The sequence below is a fragment of the Salvelinus sp. IW2-2015 genome, unplaced genomic scaffold (assembly GCF_002910315.2).
Source record: "Salvelinus sp. IW2-2015 unplaced genomic scaffold, ASM291031v2 Un_scaffold778, whole genome shotgun sequence".
Lineage (NCBI taxonomy): Eukaryota > Metazoa > Chordata > Actinopteri > Salmoniformes > Salmonidae > Salvelinus > Salvelinus sp. IW2-2015.
The window spans coordinates 240,353-260,685 of record NW_019942610.1 but is presented as its reverse complement, the minus strand read 5'-3'; the positions used below and the strand labels follow the sequence as shown (position 1 = coordinate 260,685).

Sequence of the window (20,333 nt, the reverse complement as noted above, 5' to 3'; positions counted from 1 at the left end):
ACTGCAGCATGAACACTGTTACTTATATGTCTCTAACAGAAATAAAAAGTGAGCGTGTGTGTGGTGTGGAACTAGGGGGAAATGTGCGTGTGGGGGGAGAAAAGGCAGTTGCACATGTAAGGCCAGGCCATTGATGAAGGTAGCTAGCGGTTGCTGAGGTAAACTAACTAACTGGTTGCTGAGGTTCTAGAGAGGGTATGACAGAGGCTGGCTGGCCATGGATTCCTGAACTAGGAGTCAGAGGTTAGAGGTCACTAGTGGGTGTAGCATCATGGGTACTGTAGTCCTTACTGGACAGTCTGTCACTGCATATGTGAATAACTCCCTGAATTTTTTGAATGGCAGCCGTGCAACTGCAACAACTTAATAGGAATTGAAGATGTGCTGAAATGACTAGGCTGGTATGTTAACGGCTGATTGAATTCTTTGAAGGGTGTATGTGAGCCTGTATGTGAGCCTGTATGTGAGCCTGTGTGTGAGCCTGTGTGTTGTTGTGTGTGTGTGTGTGTGGTGTGGTGTGTGTGTGTTGTGTGTGTGTGTGTGTGTTGTGTGTGTGTGTGTGTGGTGTGTGTGTGTGTGTGTGTGTGTGTGTGTGGTGTGTGTGTGTGTGGGTTTTTGTGTGTGTGTGTGTGTGTGGAAGCAGCTCTTTATTTTGGTTCTAACAATGAGGGAGACGGTTTTTATTGCAGAGAGCTTCTAGAGGAACGAATTGACATGTTATAGCCAGCCAAGAGAGAGATGAGAGGAAAGGCTTTTAAACTATGGGCTCTCTGAAACACAGCTTCACCCCCCCATCTGTGGCTGGCCATACAAGGGAGGTATGAGAGGAGGAGCACTCTAATGGGTTATATGTATGCTTGTTGTCTGACTATTGCTATTGGAAAGCACGCCCACACACAACTGCCATGATGCTATGCATTTGCACAGAAACATTACCTGAAAGGGTTTGATTGGTGAATGGTGTGTGTGTCATTGTTTTGCTGTATTTCCATAATGAGAGTTTAGGAGGTGGTAGTCAGTCAGAACAATACTTAACTCAACCAGGGTCTCATTTGGTTCAATGTGTATGAATGCAAAACCATATACAATTCCGTATCTTAATTGAGCCAGTTTCACAGAGCAGGAAATAATCCTGCAGCAACATCCTGCAGCACAATGATAATTTTTATGTAGATTATAATTAATAGATTGTTTTATAGGGGTTGAAATGTTTCATCGGGGCAAATCAAGTCTGAAATTTGAAAGTGGAAATTACAACGTAAGAAGCATTTTTAACCTTGAATACACTACAAGTTAGAATTTCTTGCTGTGCAGGGATACTCCTGCAACAACAAGATGATCAAATTAAGATACGGCATCTGTATCTAATGGTTAAAAACCTGCTATTTTACCCAGTTTGTGAGGGCTCTAGAAGGAACAGTCATTAATATACCCATCATGCCCTTACACACACACACACACACACACACACACACACACACACACACCACACACACACACACACACACCACACACACACACACATTTTCATAAACTACCTTTAGAAGACATAATAAAACAATGTTATAAAAGAACAAATGAAGATGCACTGCCGTGGTGTTGATCTGAGAAACCCTGTTTTATTATAAAAAATAAAGCATTTTCAAACCTATACGGGGGTGTATACTCACTCACCATCACCCATCTGTCTTTATCCATCCATCCATCCAAGTCACACATCCATCCGTCCATCACTACGCCGACCACCCGCATCCATCCTCCTATTTCACCACAGTCCACGTAGGAGTTGTTCTTAACCACAGATCTAGGATCAGATTAGCCTACACCAGAGGAGGCTGGTGGGAGGAGATATAGGAGGACGGGCTCATTGGAATGGATGGAATGAAATATATGGAACAGTATCAAACATATGGAAACCACATGTTTGACTCCGTTCCAATATTCCAGCAATTACATTGAACCCGTCCTCCTATAGCTCATCCCACCAGCCTCCTCTGGCCTGCACCCACTCCTAACACTAACCATTAGCCGGATGAACTAAACATTTGAACCTAGAGCAGTAGTTAGAAGCAACTTCTACATACTTCTAGTTCTCTGCCACATCTTCTACCACCTAAACACACCTGAAAATCGCGGCCAATCAGAGAGCTCAACAGGTGTACCTGCTGGTGGCCCCGCCCCCATCTCCACAATGTCTCTCAACCAAACACGCAACAAGTGGGCGGGACTTGGACATGCCACAGGTGTGGTCCAATGAGGAGCAGAGAGCAATCAGCATGGATCACACTTGTTAAATAACTGCTACAATTCAGTAAAATGGGGTTTCAGTTCTGTGTGTGTGTGCAACCTAGCTGAAAACATAGTTGTGTCTGAAATGGCATCCTATTCCCTATATAGTGCACTACTTTTGGCCAGTGCACTATATAGAGAAAAGTATATTTTGAACACAGTCAAAAAGTAATGTCACCCAACTGACTACCTCTCCAGATGTGCAAATTGCAAGTTTCTCTTAAGTAGAACTCCAAAAACAGAAACACTGGACATTTTACATTGGATATATCATATTAAGTTATATGATATTTCTATACACATATCCAAACACACGTACACACACACACACACCAACAAACACACACTGCACAGAGCACTGAGACTAACTATCATCTTCGTCTGCTACTCAAATCTCTTGGCTTCTCTATATCATCAAGTGGAAATATCTATGCCACAAAAGTATTTGTATACATACTAAACGTATATCAACAAGTATGAAATACATACAATCCTCTCCTTTAGGAGAGTGCCTGTCTGTGTGGGTACTGTATTCCGTGTGTGTGTCCGTGTGTGTGCTCTTGTGAGTGTGTGTGCACTAACACATACCTGCATTCATGCACACTTGCATACGTACATTATGTATATGACGCCCTTCAGATATTCTGTGGCCAGAGCGTCTATAACTGTCTCTCAATCTCGTCCACAACATACCTGGACATTCCCACAGTTATTCCCATTCTTTACCATTCTTCTTCTGGATTTCATTGACCTTTGATATCCTTGACAAGGCAGTTACGTGTCGAAAAGTACATTTTTTGACCACACGCATATTTTGAAAAGCATGTTTTGATTTGAGTAAAGTGCCTCAACAAAAAGCACTCTCTGATATTATACCTTCTTCTATATTCCTCTTCTCTCCTTCCCTCCCTCTCCTAACTGGCACTCACTCCATCACATGTCACATTCATCCCTTTCAAAGGTAATGTGACCCCAAGACACCAAGACACCATCATGACCCCCTTCATCGTTCAAAAGTGCTGCTGCCACAGAGTTCTACTTCTTCCTTAAGTCAAAATAACAAAAACATACAGTACTGTGTTAATGAAGAGATCAATAATAATAATAATAATAATAATAGTTGTGTTATCATCAGTTGGTGAGTGTGACAGGTGTGCAAATGAAAGTGCTTCAACACAACATCCTGTCCCTCTCCTCTCTAAAGACTCAACACTGACTTTCTGACAGAGTCCCAAATGGCAACCTATTCCCTACATAGTGCACTACTTTTGACCCGGGCTCATAGAGATAGGGCCTTGGTCAAAAGTAGTGCACTATATTGAAATAGGGTGCCATTTGTAACAAAACCTCTTTCTTTCTGCCTCTCTCTCCATAAGAATACAAATAAAAAGGTTGCACCAAGTAAAAGGATGGAGTATAATCATCTTCCTATTTTCATAGTTCATTTCAACCTTTGTGATTGCAAATCTATGCATTGTTAGGGTATAAAGGAATAACATAGACATTTAACTTAACCACCTTGGTTGAAACTATACGTACATACATGTGACCCCTGATCTCAAAGTTCTAGACAATCATCAAATATATCATTATCAACTCACTGGGCAAGATAGGATGAAAGGTCAAAATTGACAAGAAAAACTAAATTAAAAAGTTAAAATAAAAATGTTTCAAAAACAAAAATAATAACATAAAGACATCAGTGTCAGCAAAACATAACAAAGGAAGGAAGAGTTTCCTCTTTCTAGAGGCACACTGGCGCCGCTCGATGACCTCACCTGGCTGGACTGGCGCCGCTCGATGACCTCACCTGGCTGGACTGGCCTGCCGGATGACATCACCTAGCTAAGTGGTCTAGATGGATGAGTGTTGAGGCTTCCGGTGACCCCTTGTTTAGGATTAGATGTGTAGTCATGAGGGTTTAAAATGGCTACAGACGCTTTTTGAACTGTCTTATCTAAAGACGTCTTGAGTCACTTGGGATAAATGACATCATATCAACTCAGTCTGCCACCATGGCAACTGGGTGGCGTCGAGAGTGATTAAGTCCAGACTTCCTGAACACTCTCGTCAGTAGTGCCTGTATCAGGAAGTGACATCACAAAGGAAGTGACATCACTCACGGGTCTACATTACACCCGTTTAGTCATGCCCCTAGCCGCTATTGGAAAGCTAATGTTTTAAGCTACATGTTTTATTCATTTTATGTATTTGTCCACCTGCAGCCATCACATGACCAGAGAGGTATCACGCAGTGCTCTTGTGTGCCACAAAACCACCAATAAAACATCTACAAAACTTCACAAAACCCCTCGCCCAGAGATTTGTGAAAAAAACAAAAAAACAATTGCACCGGTTGCTTGTTTACGAAATACCGAACGCATCTATTACAATGTTATTACCAACTTAACTTAATGTAAGGTGATAACATGTAAGTACTGGGTAAAATTTTGCCTACAGTACAGAAATCCGGGTAGAAAATAAAAACAAGGAAAAAATCTAAAATAAAGATTTTATGTGGGCTTTCTTTCTTTCTTTTTCTTTTTTGAATCTCCATCCAATCCCATATTTGAATTAACAGTCTTGTTTTAATCTCCTGCCTTCACTACTTGCCTATATTTGACCTGCCTTCGATGCTGATCTTTACCTCCTGAGTGATAAAGGAAGGTTTGGGCAGAGTCAACGGGGGCTCCTTCTCGCTCCTCTCCACCTTACGGCCCTCGGGGGCCGACCATCTCCTCTTGCGGCTCACCGGCTTGGCGGCACCACCACTGGATTCTGAATCTCTAGGCTGGCCTCCTTTCGAGTTGGCCTCTCCCCCGGCGCCGAACCTCAGTTCCCCATTCTCTGAGGCGATCTGAACACCTCCACCTGCTCCAACCACCACTCTCCCACATCCACTCCTGGAGCCCCTCTGGCCCACCCCGTTCTCTTGCTCCCCGTGTCTGGCTGACCTGGAGGATTTGAGGGGGCCGTGGATGGAGCCCATATTGCAGCTGGTAGTGATCTCAATAGCCTGGTTCTGGGTCTGCTGCGTCTTCTTCAGGGAGCCGTTCCTCAAGTTCTTCAGGGTGAGGGAGATGCAGACGTCCCCCACTGAGAGCTTGGTGCAGGGTAGTTCTAACAGCTGAGTGGTCCGGTCCGGGCAGCACGATGACCAGCCCTGGCCGAATACGAAGAAGGGATACTCCAGCAGCACCTCCACACTCACCTGAAGGAGAGAGAGAACAGACAGGAGAAAAACAAGTTAAATATCAGACATCATATACATGAACTCAGAGAAGAAACTACCTCAAAAGAAAAAATCTGAAAAGCACAAAAGACGAGAAGAGAGAAAAGAGATAAGAATGAAAGTCTTTGATACAGTAATGCTCTGAGGCTGACCATGTTTCAGAGACAGAGAATGGGGGGAGATAGACAGAAGCTGGTTTGAGGGGTTGGCTGAACCGGAGAACAGACATGAAAAAGATGATGAGATTTTAACAGACCCCCGAGAGAGAGAGAGAGAGAGAGAGAGAGAGAGAGAGAGAGAGAGAGAGAGAGAGAGGGAGAAAGAGAAACGGGGGGGAGCGAGAAAGAAATTGAGAGAGAAAGAAAGAATAAAAGAACAAAAATATAGAGAGAGAGCGAGAGAGAGAGAAAGAGAGAGAGATAATGGGCGAGAGAAACTGGAATACCAGAACATTTGAAAAAACAGATCCATGACAATCCCACGTGGTCATATATACAGCTAGCTGAGTAGCTCACATTCTAGTCCTTCATCTTTAAACTCCTTTGAACCTCCTACACATGTCATGATTCATCATCATCTTCACACACTGAGAAGGTGTGTGGGAAAAGTCTTATGTGGTTTGAGCAAGTTGCGTGTAACATGGATATATGGATGGAAATAGGTGTCCTATGTAATAGACAGTAGAGAGAGGAGATGGTTTTAGAAGTGTTCTGAGAACTGTGAGAAGTTTTCCCAGCAGAGGCTATGAAGCATGTAGGATCCTCATAGGTGGCAAACAAGAGGGAAACTGACTATAGAACACCATAATAGTCTATGGAGTAAATGTGATGTAAATACTATGATTGCCAAGTGTTCTTGATGTAACATTTCATGTCATTCTAAGCATGGACATTAAGGACCCTGTCTGCCCCTTACCTGTGATTATCAATGTTATCAATGTTACTATTGTTGAGCATGCTTAGTGTTTGGACAATGTTTTGCCTTCATAAGTACGTGTTCTCCTACCTGAGCGCGATGCTCGCCCACGGAGAACTGTACGATGGCGAAGTTGGACGTGTGGCTGCCGTCGATGCGTTCCACGGTGGACGAGTCTATCTTCAGCTCGCTGCTGATCTCAGCGCTCTGGATGAAGTCCTCACTCTTCAGGTCCTCCACGCGCTTCAGCTCCCCGTCCGCCAGCTGGATGATAGAGCCCTTGATGAAGTAGGAAGGCAGCGACGGGGCCGAGGAGGGGGCTGAGGAGGGGGCCGTGGGAGCTGGGACCACGGGGAGGTGTAGCTGGGCCTGGACCACAGTACCTCCAACCCCGGCAGGGTGGGAGAGAGGGGGATAGGGTGCCGGGACCTCGAATAGATGCTCATCTTTAGGGTGGGGGTTAGGGTTGGTAGTGTTGGTGACGTAAGTGTGGGGTAGCGTGGTGGGGAAGGACTGTGGTTGGGTTGTAGTGGCTATGTGGGCAGCATGGCCAGCCTCCAGGCTGGTGACCCCGGCCCCACTGACGGGGATGATGATAGGTTGAGACCCTGGGGCCCCTGGGATGAGCAGGTGCTGGGGCAGACTGGTGTGGTACCGCTGCCCTCCTGCACTCCCAGCCAGGTAGCCGATGATGGGCTGCCCGCCGGGGCCAGCCTGGTAGAAGTTGGTGTTGGTGGAGAGTTGGCCCAGGGAGAGGGGCGAAGCATCGCTGGCGCTGTGTGTGGTCTGGATGACTGTGTGGGTGTGAGGGGACAGGGAGCTGACGGCCGCCTTCAGACTCTCCACACTGAGCGGAGGGGGGAAGGTGAACATGGAGGAGGTGGAGGAGGAGGAGGAGGGGGTGCAGGACACAGGTTTACCCAGGAGGAGGCTGCCTTTCTCTGTGTGCGAGGCGGCGGATGGCGGTAGTTTGTCGGGGCTGTGGTTGTCTGGTCCTCCGCGGCTGTTGGGCACTAGCATTAGAGAGGTCCTTAGCCCTGATGCATCATGGGAGGTGTAGGCCTCATAGTGATGCTGTGCGCTCTGCTGCTGGTGGAGTTGGTGGTACTGAGAGGAAGAGGAGGAAGAAGAGGAGGGGGTTCCTTTGCTTTCCTTTCTCTCATAGCGGCCCCTCTGATCTCCATTGTGCAACTCCCTGGGCCGGCCCTCCTCTCTCTTAGTCAGGGGCCCCTCAGGGCCGGGGCCTGTGTACTGGACCAGCACCTGGGAGCCCCCGCTGAGGGCCAGGGTGTGGTGGGGATGGGAGTGCAGGTGGAGGGGCAGGTGGTGTGTCCCACCGTGGGGCGAGGGAGCAGTCTGGGGGGCCACGCTCAGAGAGGAACCAGAGATCTGGGACTGGGAGGTGATGGTGGTGTTGGGGTAGGGGTCAGGGTCAGGGTGGGAGCGTTGGGATGTGGAGGTGGGTGGAGGGGGAGAGAGGAGCTGGGAGGAGATGTAGCCAGCGTAGGGGCCTGTGTAAGGGGAACTGATGAACTGGAGGTTGGGGGGCAGCTGGGTGTACTGGATCGTCCCCCCTGGTTGGGACAAAGCAGAGGTGTACATGGCAGGGAGGGATGTGGTCACCACTCTGGACTGATGTGATGAAGAGGAGGAGGAGGAGATGGAACAGATAGAGGAAGGGACCAGGAAGTCTGTGTGCGTGGTGATGGTGGAGCATAGCGGTTTGTACTGTGGCCCGTCAGACTCAATGGGAGTGCTGATACGCTGCCCACCTCTACTGCCATCGAGGCCACCTCCGCCACTGTCTCTATCGTGCCCGCTGTTGTGCCCGCTGGCTACGCTGGCCAGCCATGCCAGGTTCTCTCCGCGCTGGCTCTCACTGGCAGGCGCCATCACCAGGGGCCTCTCGTCCACAGTGCTGGCTGGGAAATCTCTCTTCTTGGGGGGCAGACACTCGTTGCTGCGCTCCTGGTTGGACTTCATACTGTTATCTTTTCTCTCTCAACTTCCTGTGACATACACTAGCCTTGGATTGTCTCTCTCACACTGTCACTTTAGAATTCTCTTTCTGTTCCTATCTCGGTCTTTCCCTCGTTCACTCTCTATTTCACTCCTGTCTTTGGCTGTCTCCCTCACTCTCTCTCTGTCTCTTGGCTTTTCCTCGTTGACAGAATAGGCCCTCCTGCTGGTTGTGTGGGTGGCTGGGGTCAGAGGACTGGAAGGTTGGAGGGGGTAAGTTAGAGGGAGTAGGGGGTAAGTTAGTGGAGGGAGTAGAGAGGGACGGAGGGGGTCTGTCCTGTCCTGTAGCTCAGCGTCTGTCGGGCGCCTGGCTCTGGCTCAGCGAGAAGCAGAGAGGGGCACACCTGCTGTTGCCGTGGGAGCAGCGAGAGTCACACCTGCCGTTTCCGTGGAGAGAGGAAGAGAGCCGTCCGTCAACTTCATGCGGAATCATTTCCCTCTGAGAGCTAGCCTCCTGGATGGCAGCGGGAACCTGGGGAAAAAGAAGAACACACATTAGGCTCTCCAACACACACACACACACATTAGAAACTGAACACACACACGCACATACAAATCAAATCAAATTGTATTTGTCACATGCGCCGAATACAACAGGTATAGATAGACCTTACTTACAAGCCCTTAACCAACAATGCATTTCAAGAAATAGAGTTAAGAAAATATTTACTAAATAAACTAAAGTATTATTTTTTTTTTAAAGTAACACAATAAAATAACAATAAAGAGGCTATATACAGGGGGTACTGGTAACGAGTCAATGTGCAGGGGTACAGGTTAGTTGAGGTAATTTATACATGTAGGTAGGGGTAAAGTGACTATGCATAGATAATAAACAGCGAGAAGCAGCAGTTTAGAAACAAAAGGGGTGGGGGGTGGGGGGGTGTCAATGTAAATAGTCTGGGTGGCCATTTGATTAATTGTTCAGCAGTGTTATGGCTTGGGGGTAGAAGCTGTTAAGGAGCCTCTTGGACCTAGACTTGGTGGTGGTCTGGTCCTCCGCGGCTGTTGGGCACTAGCATTAGAGAGGTCCGTAGCCCTGATGCATCATGGGAGGTGTAGGCCTCATAGTGATGCTGCACGCTCTGTTGCTGGTGGGGTTAGTGGTACTGAGAGGAAGAGTACTGTAAGATATTACAGTTTTTAATGTCCCATTGGTAGGATAGTCTTGAATGGAGCTCATCCAGTTTATTCTCCAGTGATTGTACATTGGCCAACATAACGGATGGTAGAGGCGGGTTACACACTCGCTGACAAATTCTCACAAGGCACCCCAATCTCCTCTCCCTGTCTGTCTTTTCTTCACACGAATGACAGGGATTTGGACCTGGTCTCAGAGAAACAGTATATCCTTTGCGTTGGACTCATTAAATAAATATTTTTCGTCCAGTTCAAGGTGAGAAATCGCTGTTCTGATATCCAGAAGCTCTTCTCGGTCATAATAGACAGCAGCAGAAACATTATGTACAAAATAAGTCACAAACAGTACAAAAAAACACACAAAATTGCAAAGTTGGTTAGGAGCCCAAAAACAGCAGCCATTATTCTCTCATCCCCTCCGGCACCATACACATTATTCTCTCATCCCCTCCGGCGCCATACACAAACACAATAGAATGGACATCCACACTGGAAGAGAATACAAACAACACTGGAAGAGAATATTAACAACACTGGAAGAGAATACTGAGCACACTGGAAGAGGATACTAACCATACTGGAAGAGAACACTAACAACACTGGAAGACAAAACTAACCACACTGGAAGATAATAATAACCACACTGGAAAAGAATACTAACCACACTGGAAAAGAATACTAACCACACCGGAGAGGAATACTAACCACACTGGAAGATAATACTAACCACACTGGAAGAGAATACTAACCACACTGGAAGAGAATATTAACCCAAATAACCACACTGGAAGAGAATATTAACCACACTGGAAGAGAATACTAACCACACGGAAAGAGAATATTAACAACACTGGAAGAGATTACTAAACAACACTGGAAAAGAATACGAACCACACTGGAAGAGAATACAAATGATACTGGGAAGAAAATACTAACCACACTGGAAGAGAATACTAACCACACTGGAAGAGAATACTAACCACACTGGAAAAGAATACTAAACACACTGGAAGACAATACTGACCACACTGGAAGAGAATACTAACGACATTGGAAGAGAATACTAACCACAATGGAAGAGTACTAACAATACTGGAAGAGAATTTTAACCACATTGGAACAGAATACTTACGACACTGAAAGAAAAAACTAACCACACTGGATGAGAATACTAACCACACTGGAAGACAACACTAACCACACTGGAAGAGCATAATAACCACAATGGATGAGAATACTAACCACACAAGAAGACAATACTAACAGCACTGGAAGATGATACTAACCACACTGAAAGAGAATATTAACCACACTGGAAGACAACACTAACCACACTGGAATAGAACAATAACCACAATGGATGAGAATACTAACCACACCGGAAGAGAATACAAAAAACACAAGAAGACAATACTAACAGCACTGGAAGATGATACTAACGACACTGGAAGAGAAAACTGACCACACTGAAAGAGAATACTAATCACACCGGAAGAGGAAACGAACCACACTGGAAGAGAATACTAGCAACATTATAATTGAATACTAACCACACTGGAAGAATATGCTAACGACACTGGGAAAAAAACTAACCACACTGGAAGAGAACACTAACCACACTGGAAGAGAACACTAACCACACTGGAAGAAAATACCAACCGCACAAAAAGAGAATAATAACCACAATGGAAGAGAATACTAACCTCAACAACCACACTGGAAGAGAATACTAACCACACTGGAAGAGAATAATGACCACACTGGAAGAGGATATTAACCACAATGGAAGAGAATACTAACCACACTGGAACAGCATACTAATGATACTGGATGAAAATACTAATCACAATAACCACACTGGAAGAGAATACTAACGACACTGCAAGAGAATACTACCACAGTGGAAAAAGAAAACTAATCACACTGGCAGAGAATACTAACCACACTGGAACAGAATACAAACCACACTGGAAGAGAATACTAACAACACTGGAACAGAATACAAACCACACCGAAACAGAATACTAATGATACTGGAAGAAAATACTAACCACAATGGAAGAGAATATTAACCACATGGAAGAGAATTCTAATCACACCGGAAAAGAATACTAGCCACACCAGAAGAGAATACTAACCACACTGAAAGAGAATACTGACCACACTGGAACGGAATACTAACCACACTGAAAGATAATACTGACCACACTCGAAGATAATATTAACAAAATTGGAAGAGAATATTAACACCACTGGAAAGGAATATTAACATCACTGGAAGAGAATACAAACCACACTGGAAGTGAACACTAACCACACTGGAAGAGAATACAAACCACACTGGAAGAGAATACTAACCACACTGGAAGAGAATACTAACCACACTGGAAGAGAATACTAAACCACACTGGAAAAGAATACTAACACCACACCGGAACGGCAATACTAACCACACCGGAAAGGAATACTAACCACAGGAAGAGAATACTAACCACACTGGAAGAGAAATACCAACCACACTGGAAAAGAATACTAACCACACCGGAAACAATATAAACCATACCGCGAAGAGAATACTAACCACAATGAGAATACTAACCACACCGAAAGAGAATACTAACACAATGGAAAGAATACTAACCACACTGGAAGAGAACACTAACCACACTGAAGACAATACTAAACACACTGGAGAGAATACTGACCACACCAGATGAGAATACTAACCACACTGGAAGAGAATAATAACCACACTGGAAAACAATACTAAACACACTGGGAAGGAATAATAACCACACTGACAGAGAAACTAACCACACTGGAAGAGAAAACTAACCCCAAAACCACACTGGAAAGAGAATACTGACCACACCAGATGGAGAATACTAACCACACTGGAAGAGAAATAATAACCACAATGGAAGAGGAAAACTAACCCAAATAACCACACTGGAAGGATAACTGACCATTACTGAAGAGAATCGCTAACCACCCACTGGAAGTAAATATTAACATCACTGGAAGAGAATACTAACCCAATAACCAAACGAGAAGAAAACTAAAACACTGGAAGAGGGTGACTAACCACATTGGAAGAAAATAACAACCACACTAGAAGAGAATAAATAACCACAATGGAAGAGAATACTAACCGCAATAACCACACTGGAAGAGAATACTGACCACACTGGAAGAGGAATACTAACCACACTGGAAGAGAAAAGCACACGGAAGAGAATACTAACCCCAATAACCACACTGGAAGAGAAATACTACCACATGGAAGAGAATACTAACCACACTGGAAGAGGAATTACTGACCACACTGGAAGAGAATACTAACCACACTGGAAGAGAACACTGACCACACTGGGAAAGAATACTTAACCCCAATAACCACACTGAAGAAGAATACTGACCACATGGAAGAAATACAACCACACTGGAAGAGAATACTGACCACACGTAAGAGGATACTAACCACAGTTGAAGAGAAAACTAAACGACACTGTAAAGGAATACTAACCACACTGGAAGATAATACTGACCACACTGGAGAGAATATTAAACCACACTGGAAGAGAATACTGACCACACTGTAAAGAGGATACTAACCACACTGGAAGAGAAAACAAACCACACTGGAAGAGAATACTAACAGCAACTTGAGAGAATAATAACTACATTGAAGAGAAAACGAAGTGATACTGAAGAAAAACTAACACACTGGAAGAACAATAACCACATTGAAGAGAATACTAACCACACTGAAGAGAATACGACATGGAAGCAGGCAAAATTGGAAGAGGATACTAACCACCCACTAGGAAGAGACAACTACACCCCAATAACCACCACCGGAAGAGAATACTGACCACACTGGAAGAGAATACTAACACACGAGAGAACTGACCACACAGGAAGAGAAAACTAATGACACTGGAAAAGAAAAAAACCACAATGGAGTGAGAATACTAACCACCCGAAGAGAATACTAACGACACTGAAGAGAAAACTAACCACAATGGAAGAAATACTAACCATTGGGAAGAGAGTACTAACAACCACTGTTAGACGAAATATTAAACACACTGTGAAATGAGGAATAAACCAACCACCTGGAAGAAGGAACAATAACAACATTGGAAGAGGAACACAAACCACAACTGAAGAGAATGCTAAGCAACACTTGTAAGAAGAATATTAACCACACTGGAAGAGAATACTAACGACACTGGAAAAAAAACTAACCAAGCACTGGAAGAGAACACTAACCCCAATAAACCATCTGGAAGAGAATACTCAACGCACCACTGGACAGAGAATACTGACCACACTGGAGAACGGATAATTAATCCACACTGAAGAGAAATACTAGCGACATGGAAGAGAAAATACTAACCACCACTGAAAAGAATACTGACACACTGGGAAGAGGATACAACCACATTGGTAAGAAGAAACTAACGCACACTGGAATTGAGAACACTAGCGAACACTGGAAGAGAAGTATCTAAACCACAACTGGAAGGAGGAATACTAACCGACGACTTGGAAGAGAAACACTTAGCGACACTGGAAAGAGAGACCAATACACAACACTGGAAGACGATATACTAACCGCAACTGGAAAAAAACCTAACCACAATGGAAAGAAAATCACCAAACGCATCAGCTAGAACAGAACAGAATAACCAAAGATGGAAGAGAATACTAACCCCAACTGGAAAGAGAATACTAGACAGCGAACCTGGAAAGAAATTCTAACCACATGTTGGAAGAGAAATAACTAACCACAATGGAACGGATCAAATAACCACACTGAAATGAGATATTGACCACGGAAGAAGAGAATAGTAAACCCACTGAAGACAATACTAACCACACTGGAATTAGAACTAACACACTGGAAGACAATACTAACCACACTGGCAAGAGAATACTAACCACACTGGAAGACCAATACTAACCACACTGGAAGAGAATACTAACCATCGTGGAAGGAGACATTACTAACCACACTGACAGAGAATACTAACCACATGAAAGAAAATACTAACCACACTGGGAGAGAGAAATACTAACCACCACTGGGAGACAATACTACCATCAGTCGTGGAAGAGGACATTACTAACCACACTGGAACAGACGAATAAACTAACCAAACACTGAAAGGAAAGAGAGCTAACCATGCCTGGCAGAGAATACAACCACACTGACAGAGAATACTAACCACTACTGGATGAGCAATACTAACCACACTGAAGAGCATACTAACCACAATGGAAGAGAATACTAACCACACTGGAAAGAAGAATACTGACCACACCTGTAAGAGGTACTAACCACAAGTTTGGGAGAGAGATAAACTAAACGACACTGGTAAAGGAATACTAACACAACTGGAAGATAATACTGACCCAACACTGGAAGAGAATATTAACCACACTGGAAGAGAATACTGATCACACACTGTAAGAGGATACTAACCACACTGTGAAGAGAAAACAACACCACACTGGGAAAGAGAATACTAACAGGTCACTGTGAGGAGAATAATAATACATTGGGAAGAGAAAACGAATGTATACTGGAAGAAAAACTAACCACACTGGAATGAGAACAATACACCACATTGAAAGAAATACTAAACCACACTGGAAGAGAATTACTGACCAAAATGGAATGAGGATACTAACCATTGGAAGAGATACTAACCACACTAGAAGAAACCACAACCCCAATTAACCCACACCGGAAGAGAAATATGACCACAAACTGGGGGGAAGAGAACGGTACAATACACCACACTGGAAGAGAATACTGACCACACAGGAAGAGAAAACTAATGACACTGGAAAGAATAAATAACCACAAATGGATGAGAATACTAACCCACCCTGGAAGAGAATACTAACGGACACTGGAAGAGAAACTAACCACAGGAAGAAATACTGACACCAGAATTGAAGAGAGTACTAACACCACACTGTAAAGAAATATTAACAACACTGGAAGAGAATTACAAAACCACACTGGAAGAGAACTAAATAACAACATTGGAAGAGAACACGAACCACACTGGAAGAGAATGCTAACCAACACTCTTAATGAGGATATTAACCACACTGGAAGGAATACTAACCGACACTGGAAAAAAAAACTAACCACACCTGGAAAGAACACTAAGCCCCAATAACCAATCTGGAAGGATACTCACCACACTGGAAGAGAATTACTGACCCACACTGGAAGAGGCTAATATTCCACACTGGAAGAGAATACTAGCGACCACGCGAAGGGAGAATACTAACCCACACTGGAAAAAGAATACTGACCACACTGAAGCATGGATACTAACCACATTGGAAAGGAGATTACTAAACCACACTGGAAGAGAACACTAGCGCACTGGAAGTAGAATACTAACACACTGGAATGAGAATACTAACACACTGGAAGAGAACACTAGCGACCACTGGAGAGAACAATAACAACACTGCGAAGAGAATACTAACCGCACTGGGAAAAAAACTAACCACAATGGAAGAAAATACCAACCACACTAGAACAGAACAATAACCACAATGGAAGAGAATACTAACCCCACTGTGGAAAAAGAATAACTAACCACAATGAAGAAAAGATTCTAAACCACATTGAAAGAGAATACTAACACAATGGAACGTGATACTAACCACACTTGAAAGAGAATACTGACCACAACTGGAAGAGAATATAACCACACTGGAAGACAATACTAACCACAAAACTGGAACTAGAATACTAACCACACTGTGAAGGACAATACTAACCACACTTGAAGAGAAATACTAACCACACGGAGACAATACTAACCACACTGAAGAGAATACTAACCATCCTGGAAGAGATTACTAACCACACTGACAGAGAATACTAACCACACTGGAAGAAAATACTAAACCACACGGGAGAGAATACTAACCACCACTGGAAGACCAATACTAACCACACTGGAAGGAGAACTACTAACCACACTGGAAGACAATACTAACCACACTGGAGAGATACTATACCATCCTGAGCAATACGAAGAGATATACTAACCACACTGAAGAGATACTAAACCACTGAGACTCAACACACATGGAAGAGAATACTACACCACACTTGGAAGAGATACTAAAACCACCACGCGAAGAGAATACTAACCACCACTGGAAGAGGATACTAACACACTTGGGAAAGAATACTCGAACCACAACTGAAGAGAATTACTAACCACAATGGAAGAGCAATACTAACCACAATGGAAGAGAATACAACCACAATGGAAGGAAATACTACCACACTGACTACAACATGGAAGAGACATACTAACCCACACTAGGAATCACCGAGAGAATACTAACCACACTGGAAGAGAATACTAACCACACTGGAAAGAATAACTAGCCACAATTGGAAGAGAATACTAACCATACAACTCCTTCACCACATTACAAACTAGAAAATAGATTATTGGGCGGTTAATGGCACTCCATCCTAGGAAAGGTGAGAGGTTGTGTGTGTGAGGCATCGATTTTTGCAATCTGTGAGCGCTGTGCGTGCTGCGTCAGTGAGAGGGACCTCCCGCTGAGGGAGAGGGAACACTCCAGGGAAGCTCCATTAATAATGTACAGGGCAGCTCCACACAAAATATGCGTGTGGGTGAGTGTGTGCCACACCACATGCCAGCAAACCACCAAAACTGCGGAATGTGCTGTCTGTGTGTGTGGAAGGTATGCACTCTGCCTTCCGTCCCCTGGTGCTCTGTGCACTGCGACACCTTCATAGATCACGGACCCCTGTTGGGAAATGCAAAAAAACGACCCATTACACACACACACACTCTTTCTCTGCCCTTGCTAAACACAATGCTTGCACACGACAACCCAACACCTCTGGATTCCTGACCCAAAATCTTAAATTCAACTTCTCACATTTCTTCTTGCTAGGAACATTCTAAATTGATTATAAAACATTTGACTAAGCAGACAGGTTGACGCACTACTAAGACCACAGGCTGAGCATATAAACATGGCTAACTAGTTGACTCATGTCCAAACCTAGATAGGCAGTGTTCGCGCGCGTGTGTTGTGTGTGTGTGTGTGTGTGCGTGTGTGTTGGTGTGTGTGTGTGTGTGTGTGTTGTGTGGTGTTGTGTTGTGTGCTGTGTGTGTGTGTGCAGCCATTAAGCTTTTATTTATTGCTTACTACACAACCTTGTTAAGGCAGACATGCAGCCAGCTAAACCAATATCAAACAGCTAAACAGTCACTAAAGCTTTATGTTGGTGTGTGTGGGGTGCTGTGCTGTGTGTGTGTGTGTGTGTGTGTGTGTGTGTGTGCTGTGTGTGGTGTTGTGATGTGTGTGTGTGTGTGTGTGTGTGTGTGTGTGTGTGTGTGTGTGTTCTATAGCTTTATCGCCTATCCACCCACTGGTAAAGACAACTGGCAGCAAACTATACCTCTCAATCGCTAATTTCTAAAGGAACCCAGTCTGGCTTTGAACTTACTCTTGAAAGTTGTAATAGTAGAATGCACAAAGTGCAATTAAGAAATTGGGCAGTGCATCATCAGTTCCTCATCATGTTAGTCATTGTATACCTTAGAGAGCTATAACTTGTCAGAAATGTCCAGATCAACTAGCCCATGTCAGCTAACGTTTTTTTTGGTTCTTTTTTTTTTGCCCATAGATATTGTTGTAATATTCTAGTCACTCAAATATCACATGAATACACATTAGACATGGCAAAATGTATAGCATTGCAAGAATATTTGCTATGCACCCCATGGCAAGATGTGTAGAATTGCAGGAAATAAACTTTAAACCTGCAAAATTCTCTCCACCAACAAGAGGGGTTTTAACAGTTTGTGTCATGAACAGTGGTGGTACCCATAGAAATAGACTCACGCAAAATGGAATTCAAATTATATATATATATTTTTTAACATTTTTAATTTCACCTTTATTTAACCAGGTAGGCTTGTTGAGAACACGTTCTCATTTACAACTGCAACCTGGCCAAGATAAAGCAAAGCAATGCGACACAAACAACAACACAGAGTTACACATGGAATAAACAAGCGTACAGTCAATAACACAATAGAAAAAAAAGAAAGTCTATATACAGTGTGTGCAAATGGAGTGAGGAGGTAAGGCAATAAATAGGCCATAGTAGCAAAGTAATTACAATTTAGCAAATGAACACTGGGGTGATAGATGAGCAGATGGTGATGTGCAAGTAGAAATACTGGTGTGCAAAAGAGCAGAAAAGTAAATAAAAACAATATGGGGATGAAGTAGGTAGATTGGGTGGGCTATTTACAGATGGGCTATGTATAGTTGCAGCGATCGGTTAGCTGCTCCAATAGCTGATATTTAAAGTTAGTGAGGGAAATATAAGTCTCCAGTTTCAGCGATTTTTGCAATTCGTTCCAGTCATTGGCAGCAGAGAACTGTAAGGAAAGGCGGCCAAAGTAGGTATTTGGCTTTGGGGATGACCAGTGAGATATACCTGCTGGAGCGCGTGCTACGGGTGGGTGTTGTTATCGTGACCAATGTGCTGAGATAAGGCGGAGCTTTACCTAGCATAGACTTATAGATGACCTGGAGCCTGTGTGTCTGGCGACGAATATGTAGCGAGGGCCAGTCGACTAGAGCATACAGGTCGCAGTGGTGGGTGGTATAAGGGGCTTTGGTGACAAATTGAACCAACATCGGTAAAAAATAAAAATCCCCGAAGTTTCGCTGTGTGGCTCTGGCTCTGTGTGGCCCTGGCTCTGTGTGGCCCTGGCTCTGTGTGGCCCTGGCTCTGTGCGACACTGGCTCTGTGCGGCCCTGGCTCTGTGCGGCCCTGGCTCTGTGTGGCCCTGGCTCTGTGTGGCCCTGGCTCTGTGACTGTGCGGCCCTGGCTCTGTGTGGCCCTGGCTCTGTGTTGCCCTTGGCCCTCTGTGCGACCCTGGCTCTGTGTGGCCCCTGGCTCTGCTGCTACCCTGGCTCTGTGGGCGGCCCTGGCTGTGTGACCTGTCTTGTGTGGCCCTGGCTCTGTCGAACCCTGCTCTGTGTGGCCCTTGCTCGTTGCTGTGCCCCATGGCTCTGTGTGGCCCTGGCTCTGTGTGGCCCTTGGCTCTGTGGGCCCTGGGTCTCTGCTTGGCCCGTGCTCTGATGTGGCCCTTGGCGCGGTTGTAAGGCCCTTCTTCTAAGTTTTCCCTTTTGTAATCTGGCAATTTCTTCTTTTCATCGTTTTCCTTCTCTCTTTCTCTTTCTCACTCTGTCTCTGTCTCACTTCTCTCTCTGTCTCACGTCTCTTCGTCCGTCTCTCTCTCTTGTTCGTCAACCTCTCTCCTCTCTGTTCTTTCTCTCTGTCTCCTTCTTGTGATCTGCCTCTCTCTCTCTGTCTCTCGTTTCTCTCTCTCACTCTCTTCTGTCTGGTCTGTCCTGTCTGTCTGTCTGTCCTGTCGTGTCTGTCATTCGGTCTGTCGCTCTTTCTTTCTTGTCTTCTCTGCTTCTGCTCCTCTTCGTCTCTCCTTTCTTTCTCTCTCTCTCTCTCTCTCTCTCTCTCTCTCTCTCTCTCTCTCTCTCTCTCTCTCTCTCTCTCCTGTCCCACTCTCTCTCTTTCTCTCTCTTGTCTCTCTTTCTCTCTCTTCTCACTCTCTCCTCTTCTCTCCATCCCTTTTCTGTTTTCTTGCCCGTACACTTATCATATCTCTCT

General features: G+C 44.6%; 1 protein-coding gene across 1 annotated transcript; it reads right to left on the bottom strand.

Moving 5' to 3' along the window:
- Positions 1-1,599: 1,599 nt before the first annotated feature.
- atxn1a (ataxin 1a) lies at positions 1,600-8,948 on the bottom strand. Its single transcript, XM_024136094.2, has 2 exons — positions 6,527-8,948; positions 1,600-5,500 (listed from the first exon to the last, which is right to left on the bottom strand). Exons 1-2 carry the CDS (start codon positions 8,417-8,419, stop codon positions 4,895-4,897), a joined length of 2,499 nt encoding a protein of 832 aa, XP_023991862.1. The 5' UTR covers positions 8,420-8,948; the 3' UTR covers positions 1,600-4,894.
- Between the last annotated feature and the right edge of the window lie 11,385 nt (positions 8,949-20,333).